Below are 8,756 nucleotides of genomic sequence, written 5' to 3'. Positions count from 1 at the left end.
CAGCAGCATCAGGAGGGACCAGTAACTGGAGAAGAACAACGTGCTTTATAAAGTGGAGGGTTAGTGAAAAAGAGGAAGACCCTCAACAAGACTGATGAGCACAGTGGCAGTAGCAAGGGGACTAAGTGGTACAACAGTTGTGATTACATAAGACTGGGCAGTGTTTTATTCTGTTGTGCAGAGGGCTTCTGTGAGTAGGAACTGACTGGAAGCTACCTGAGAACAACAAGGTCAAGGGAAGGATCTTTTATTGTTTGCTTTGTAATCACATTTTTAAGGAACCAATATGAAAGCCCAGGAGAAGGGGCAGTGTTGTTTATTTAAAAAAGAAGACAGTTGAAGGCACACAAGAGGAGACTCCAGAAACAGAAGACTACGTAGGACTGTTTATTTTATGTTTGTGTTTTAAAGTCACAATTCTTCTGTACTCAGACGGACTCAAACATATGTTAGTCCCTGAACAAGAGAATAAAGATTTGAAGCTCTCCATAAACCAAGACAGGACACAAAGCCTAGGGCTGCCATTGCTGTTGGCCAGCGGAAGCAAGACTTGAAGTCTTGCTAGGCTAAAATGAGAACAGTGAAGCGAGACAGAAGGAAATCCCTGTGTTTAGTTTGCTGAGGTTCCAAATGGAGCGCATCTGACTTAATAGCACTTTTTGTGTGAAGATAAAAATTACCCTTTGAGTTTTAGTTAACTGTAAGCACTATGAGTCAGCTATGTGACCTGGTTTCGTTGATAATCTGCTATTGTAACCCTATAGGATAGAGTAGAACTGCTCCACAAGGCTGTAAGTTTTACAGCCGACTGCCTCGTCTTTCCCCTGTAGAGTAGGTGATAGTTTGAACTGCCAACCTCATAGTTAACAGCCCAGTGCTTAACTCACTGGGCCAGCTCTTCCCCCCACCCCCGGTGGGTTCTTTGGTTTCTTTGCTAGAATTTCTAGAACATCCCAGAGTGGGAGGAAGTAGCCTTACCATGCACTGGTCAGACCTTGTGGAAGATGTTAGTGAGCAGAGGATACCTGTGTCTAGTTGAACAAGGACAAGCTGAGCACAGTCAGGAACAGCCCCTTGGCAGCTGCGGAGCCTGGAAAAGCTTGAGTGTGAGAAACAGTTGAGACTGAAAATGTAAGGCAGTGATGCTGTAACTAACGAACTGTCCCAGAAGAGGCATTGTCTCCAGGATGACTGTTAAGTGTGAGGGGTGCCAGAGCTGATTTCCTCCCCAACAATAAGGACTCTTTCCAACTGTAATAGTTGCTTTGTTAGCTAGTGAGATTCCCCAATAAGGATGTATACTTAAAGCAAATGCTCTGTGATTATCTGCCAGGACTAATTCTAGAAATGTAGAACAAATTCTCTTTGAAGATTAGTATAAAAATGAACACATATGGTCCTTTCCGTTGGAAGCCTTTGGAGTCCATGTGCTTGTTTCTGGGTTTTTGTAGCAGCACACAGTGCTGCCTACATCATTGCTAACTGACACTGGTAAGAAAGGGAAGCCACTGTTAGAGTCTCTTTCTTCGTTTGACTGAGCTCTCAACTTCAAATGTAATTATTTCCAACCTTTCTTTCTACCCTCCTCAACTTACAAATACAAGGGGGCTTCAGAAAGTTTGTGGGAAATTTGCATTTTGTTTTGATTACATTTTTCCATGAACTTTTTGAAGCCCACTTGTGTATGGTTGATGATTGTTGAATATGTGAAAGTCATGAAATTGCCCAGATCGAAGAAAGATAGTAGACATTGTTTGAGTGTTAAAGAGATGATGCTCATTCACTGTATTTTCTTTTTGAATATTTTTGAAAATACAAAGTATGCAGAGAAACTTCTGCCTGCTTTATTAGTTTATGGGGAGTCCGCAGATGGATTCAAACCCTTCTATCTTGAACTTCAGGGATCAGGTTGCTTCTCTAGGTGGGAAATGCTGACGGTGTGCTACTGGTAAAATGGAGAAGTGGGGTGCTGGAGGCACAGTGGATAAGCACCAGTCCTGGCAGTGTGAACCCACTAGGCACTCTGGGGGAGAAAAACGTGGCATTCTGCTTCCATATAGGTGACAGCCTTGTAAACCCTGCTGGGCAGCTCTTCTCTGTCTACAGGGTTGCTGTAAGTCAGATTGAGCTCAGTGATAACGTTGGGGTCCCCCCGCCATAGTTCTTTAGTGACAAGTTTTACTAAATAAAATTCATAGATTTTTTTTTTTCTCCATTTGTTTTTTGGTTTTGAGAAAAATTTGATAGTTACTTGTAGTTAGAGTATGTAATCTGCTGTTTCGTTGCTAACTATTTTTTAATTTTTTTTATCTCTTAGGTGAAAGGTCTTGTGAAACAACATATAGATTCATTTAACTATTTCATTAATGTAGAGGTAAGCATCAAATCTTAGAACGAGAGAGACATGAAGTAAGAATTGAAAGCCTGTATCTGTCCTAATATTTTTTTTCCCCATTATAGATAAAGAAGATAATGAAAGCTAATGAAAAGGTTACAAGTGATGCTGACCCCATGTGGTATTTAAAGTAAGGAATCAACTAGTCCTACTTAGATATTTTAAGTCTGATATTTAAAAAACATGTTGTTGTTGTTAAGTGCCGTCGAGTCGGTTCCGACCCAGAGCGACCCTGTACAGGGTTTCCGAGGGTGTAAATCCTTACGGGAGTAGAAAGCCTCATCTTTCTCCCGCGGAGCGGCTGGTAGTTTCGAACTGCTGACCTTAAGGTTCGCAGCCCGATTCGTAACCACTACGCTACCAGAGCTCCTTAAACATAGTTGCTACCAAAACCCTTCTAAAACAATTCTCTTTTTTATCTGTTTAGTAGTATATACTTATAGTTAAGGTGCTGAAGTTACACTGTGGATAAACATTGGGCTGCTAATGCCAGCCAGGTTGGTGTTTCAAACTCACCGGCTGCCTCAAGGGAGAAGGATGAGACTGTCTGCTCCTGTACAGACTGATAGTCTCACCTTAAAAAGCATCCTTATGAATCAGAATTGTCTTCAAGGCAGTGGGTTTTCTGGTTTTTAATTATAAAGGAGCCCTAGCAGTGGCTAAGCACATAACTGCTAACTGAAAGGCTGGTAATTTGAACCCTCCAACCATTCCGTGAGAGAAGGAAGTGACAGTCTGTTTCCATAAAAACTGCAGTTTTGGAAACCCTGTGGGGCAGTTCTCTGTCCTTTAAGGTTGCTGGGAGCAGATTTTAATTGGTTCTGAGTCCGTTCCGAATTATAGTTATAGGGCTTTGAAGGCGTCACTGGTGGGTTTGAACCACCAACCTTGTGATTAGCAGTCCAGTGCGTATCCTGCTCCTCGGAAATCCTATACAGGGCCACTGTGAGTCTTAGCTGCTCAAATTGTTGCAAAAATGTTGTCAGCGTTTTCTCGCCACTCCCTGTGGGTAACCACTCTCATTAGGTTTTGGTTTTTCTTTTCTTTAATTTCTTTTTCACAAATGAACAGATAGCTAGATTTCCCCACCCCCTTCACATTCTTTCTTACACAGATGGTAACAGTTTATTAGTTTTTCATAGGGCTGCCATAACAAATGACCTGGTTACTGAAAGCAACAAATTCATTCTCTCATAGTTCCAGAGGTGAAAAGTCTGAAAGCAAGGATGTTGGCAGGAACATACACCTCAGAAGGCTCTAGGGGAGAATCCTTCCTGGACTCTTCCAGCCTCTGTTGACTCCTGGCATTCATTGGCTTATGACTGCATGGACCCACCATTCTCTGTGTCTCTCTGTTTACTCTTCTCACTTACTGGTTTTAGGGCCCACCCTAACTTAACTTTGCATCTGCAAAGATCCTATTTCCAAATAAGGTCACGTTCTGAGATTCTTAGTAGACATGAATTTGCGGGGGGGACGAAACATGTTTCAACCCAGGACACAGATTTTAGGTGTTCTTTCTGTTTGTTTTTTAAAGCTTTTATTATGAATTGAATGATAGTTTACAGGGCAGATCATGTTTTACACTCAACCAATCATATTTTGTTTCATTGCAATGATTACAATCCTCTCCGTGCACTATGGGTTAACAGTATTTACCTCTGTCCTGTCCCCTCTTTATTTTTTTTTGGGTGTACACAAAACACACAGAAACTATATATTTGTTTAAATGACCAAAAGGCATATTTTGTAATTCAGCTAGTTACTGTTTTGCCCTTTGCTTTTTTTAAAATTAAATATCATTTTTAGTGAGTGCTGGTGGCACTGTAGGATAAGCACTGGACTACTAACCACAAGGTTGGTAGTTCAAACCCACAAGCCACTCCTTGGAAGAAAGATGGGGCTTCCTTCTTAGCTTCGGAGACACCCTATACAGTATCTCTGTGAGTCGGAACTCACAAAGTTAAGATATTTTTATTCATGAATTTCTTTTTATTTTACCGTTAAAATTTGCTAAGAAATTTAACAATGCTTTAAAAAATAATTTGATATTGTGACGAGGCTTGAAAAAGTTCATGGACTTTTAACTCTATTTTTAATTATCATTTAATTCTATTTTTCCACAAACGTTTTGAAACTTACTTGTATATTCCCCCCACCATTATAAAAGCTATATTTATTTCTCCACAGATATCTCTATAATTTTACATTTGTTCTCATCCTAACAAGATAAGTCTTTGTCAAAGCTTGATCCTTAATTTTGGTAGGGAAGTAGCTTGATTTTTTATCGTTCTTTGAAGAAGTGTAATATTTGGTAATAGAATAATTTGTTTTTCAGATACCTTAATATCTATGTTGGACTACCTGATGTTGAAGAAAGCTTCAATGTAACTAGACCAGTGTCCCCTCATGAGGTAATGATAAACCTTACTTTAATTAGACTTGCTTGCTATAGCTAGAAATCTGGGCCTTGTTATGTATTTTTAAATGATGGGAAAACATCTCTTATTGGAGAAACATAATTTAAAAAGTAGACACTCTTTAATGCTGTGCTACATTAAAGAACAATTCTGTACTATTTATTTTGTCATTTTACCACAATTATCTTGCACTGTTACAAAATTGTGTCCTAGTTATGTCTTGTTTCTGAGCTTTCTCCTCCTGGATCCAGCACAGTGACTGGGTCCGTGACAGATTCACTCACAGAACAAGCACACTCTTGAGGGTCAGCTGGGCACCGTGTTAGGCAAAGGGAAAGGATGAAGGTCAGATGATGAAAAAAGTTAAATACAAGGATTTCACTAGAGCTACAAAGAAGGCTTTAACAGACTCTGGATTTCTCTTCAGATTCTTCCATTTAATGTCCATAATTGGGAATTAGGAAAGAAAATGTTTTTGTGTTTGTTTGTTTTTTTTCTATAAATTCATCTGGTTTGTATAAAGGAAATGCTAAAATAGCAATTAGGGAAATTGAGTGCCCTAATTTGGCTCCCCCTTACCCCTATTCACTTTTGCTAGATCTTTCTAGGTTTTCAAGATCTAGGCAACTTGTTGGCAATTTCTAAGGCACTTTCTGAACTACATTAATAGACTAAGTTTAGAGAAGGGAGAAGACAAAAAAGTACTGAAGTAGTTGAAGAAGACTGAGACTACATTTGTCACAAATAGCCTTCCTGACGTTTAAGGAAAGATGAGGGTATTAGTGCAATTAGAGGAAGTATGCCAAGGGAGTCTGATTCTTAGAGAGATGGGGAGAATGGAGAACAGATGGGTGGGTGGGAAGTCATGGGAGCCACAGTGGGCTCAGACTCCATGTGTGTGTGTACTTGGTTGTTGGTGTTAAGTGTTGTGAAGTCGATTCTGATTCACAGTGATCCTGTATAGGGGATTTTGGTGTGGGACGCTCTAGGACAAGGACTGAACTGCTAACCAGTAGGTTGGTGGTTCAAACACACCAGCCACTCCTTGGAAACCCTGTATAGGGTCACTGTGAGTTGGAACCAACTCTACAGCACCTAACAACAACAACATATGGTTTCTGGGGCTGTAAATCATTGAAGGAGCAGAAAGCCTTATCTGTCTCCTGTGGAGAGTCTGGTATGCTCGAACTGCTGACCTTGTGGCTTACAGTCCAGTGCTTATGCTACAGAGTCACTGTGTTCCCTGAGTAAACTTTAGCTATCATTGTATTGGTTGTTAATGGTTTTGACCAATAACCCTGGTCTGATTACTTTCCATGAACCTGGTTTGTCAAGAGTTTTTCAGTGCTATAAAACAAAAATACTGAAGCAGGCTAGTAATAGCATTATTGGATTGGTGAGAAGATCAGTACTGAGTTTATTGTTGAGTTTCTGGGATGCCCTGATGAGTCCATGGCATCATTCTTCTCCGGGAGAGGTAGGCCAGTAGCTCTCAGTGTCCTGAGGCAGCCATGGAGCAGCTCCGATGAGAGAGACCAGCATTCATTGTGGGTCACACTCCTCCACAAGTCCACTAGAGACAGTGCTCTTTCAAGCTGTCAGGACCCATTTCCAGAGAGGAGGAGCAGTAACTGTCTGTCTCTTTTCCAGTGCCGTTTGAGAGACATGACATACTCTGCCCCAATCACAGTGGATATCGAGTACACCCGAGGCAGCCAGAGGATCATCCGCAACGCCTTACCCATCGGCAGGTGAGAAATGATGTCCCGGTAAACAGCCAGACTACCTGGAATCCAGATTGCAATATGAGTTCAAGCAGGTTCCTTTTTTCCCATTTCCTCATCTGGAAAGCGGGCTCATGGACCTGCTAGGGCTCTTTACGTGCACAGCACAGAGGGTGGTAGCTGTTTATTCATTATGAAACCTTTTCTCTCCTATCATGCCAGCTGTCAAGGAGGTGCACTAGGGAAGAGAGCTTTCAGTGAACTCTCCTGGGCTGGTAGTCTTGCTTGATTCCATGTAATTTTCCTGGGAATTTAATGCTTTGCCATATTTAAGATATTTAAGAAAGAATATTTGCAATATTTAAGAAAGAAGTGATTTATTTGCTTGAAACAAGTTGGAAAATGTTTGATAGCATCAGCTAGCATTTTTCCCTATGCTTTTCCTAATTAGGGCAATATATAGAAATGGACATAACCCATAATATTGTGAGCTTTACAGTGGTGTTGAACCTTAAACTTAGTTCAAATAATTCCCACTCAAGCATTTCCTACCCTAAAAGTGCTTATTACATTATCTGCCTGTTACTTGCTGGGCGCTGTGTGGGGAACTTGAGGTATTGTTGTTTGTTGTTATGTGCTTTTCACTCAGTTCTGACTCATAGCATCCCTGAATAGAGTTTCCAAGGAGTGACTGGTGGGTTTGAACCACTTACACTGCAGTCCAATGTATAGGCAATACATAAACTACAGCTTGTGTCAGGTAACCTATTATGGCTCACTTTGGGAGTTGCTGTAATCAAGTCCAGTGCTGGTGTGGTGTTGTAGGTTAAGCACTGAACTGTCAACCGCAAGGCCAGCAGTTCAAACCCACCAGCTGCTCCTCTGAGAAAAAGATGAGACTTTCTTCTCCCATAAAACTGTACAGCCTTGGAAACCCTTTTCAGGGTCAGTATTCGACAACACTGAGTCTGGGGTACTATGGTAACTTTGTTATATTGACTGTGTGTATTCCCTCTATGTTCTTTTGATGCTTTTACATTTTTGCATGTAGAATCCTTTAGTATTGCAATTCGAGGTTTGTTTTTTTTCTGCAGTTCTGTCAGCTTGAGAAATACTGTGCTTGTTTTCCCTTTTGGGTTTATAACTTCCGGTCGTCAGACATTTCATTATAATACTTTATTTTTTGTCTCGAGCTGCCCTTTGAAACCTTTTATTCAGTTCTTCTACTTAATAATTGCTTAAGCTGTTCTACATTCAAGAGCAAAGTTCAGTCTCTTCTGACATCCATTGGTCTTTTCTTTCTTTTTCTGTGATTTAAATGACCTGTTTTTGGTTTCTTCATGTACGATTTCTTTGATGTCATCCCACAACTCGTGATCTTCAGTTATTAATTATCAGTGCATAAACTCTCTTCTTAAGATGGTCTCTAAATTTAGGTGGGATATACTCATGAATGTGTTTCGCTGTCATGGATTTGTTTTGTCTTCAACTTGAGTTTGAATTTGCATCTGAGCAATTGATCATCTGTTCCGTAGTCAGCCCTCTAGCCTTATTCTGACTGATGATGTTTAGCTGCTGCATTGTAGAATAAGCACTGGACTGTGATCCACAGGGTTGGCAGTTTGAACCCACCAGCTGCTCTATAGGAGAAAGATAAGACTTTCTGTTTTTACAAAGATTTACAGCCTTGGAAACTCCATACAGAGTTGCTGTGAGTCAGAACCGACTCGATGGCACTTAACAACAATCATCTCTTTCCACAGAAATAGTCTATTTGATTCCTGTGTAGTCTATCTGGTATGGCCCATGTGTGTGGTGGTCGTGGTGGTATGCCGTGAAGTCAGTTCCAACTCATAGCAACTCTGTACAGGGTTTCTGAGGCTGTAAATCTTTACTGGAGCAGAAAGCCTCATCTTTCTCCTGCGGAACAGCTGGTAGTTTCGAACTGCTGGCCTTGAGGTGCCGGGGACTGACCTCGACATAGTTGTGTTGTTCACGAGTGTTTGGTTCACGAGGAGGGGAGATCCAGCGGCGATAGTGATAGCGAAAGAATACACAGAAAGACAGAAGGAGGGAGACACTGAGGCACCCCGAAACCAGGGTGGATGCATCACTGGTGGGCAGACTTGGGACTACAGGCATCGTGGCCTCTGCAGGCAGCAACTCACTGCCCTGTAATCTTTACTGCATGCCCTCCAACCTGTAATGCACACCTGG

The 8,756-nt window shown here is 41.2% G+C and overlaps 1 protein-coding gene across 1 annotated transcript in view; it reads left to right on the top strand.

Annotated features, from left to right (window-relative positions):
• Positions 1–8,756, top strand: part of POLR3B (polymerase (RNA) III (DNA directed) polypeptide B) — a 184,867-nt gene that overhangs the window by 14,406 nt on the left and 161,705 nt on the right. The window contains exons 3-6 of the mRNA XM_006865254.1: positions 2,318–2,374; positions 2,461–2,525; positions 4,734–4,809; positions 6,466–6,566. Coding sequence (XP_006865316.1) covers positions 2,318–2,374; positions 2,461–2,525; positions 4,734–4,809; positions 6,466–6,566 — 299 coding nt within the window. The remainder of the gene's footprint in view (positions 1–2,317; positions 2,375–2,460; positions 2,526–4,733; positions 4,810–6,465; positions 6,567–8,756) is intronic.

The sequence above is a fragment of the Chrysochloris asiatica genome, unplaced genomic scaffold (genome assembly GCF_000296735.1).
Source record: "Chrysochloris asiatica unplaced genomic scaffold, ChrAsi1.0 scaffold00076, whole genome shotgun sequence".
Taxonomy (NCBI): domain Eukaryota; kingdom Metazoa; phylum Chordata; class Mammalia; order Afrosoricida; family Chrysochloridae; genus Chrysochloris; species Chrysochloris asiatica.
Note: the sequence above shows the minus strand (reverse complement) of the source record. Positions and strands in the feature narration are given on the sequence as shown.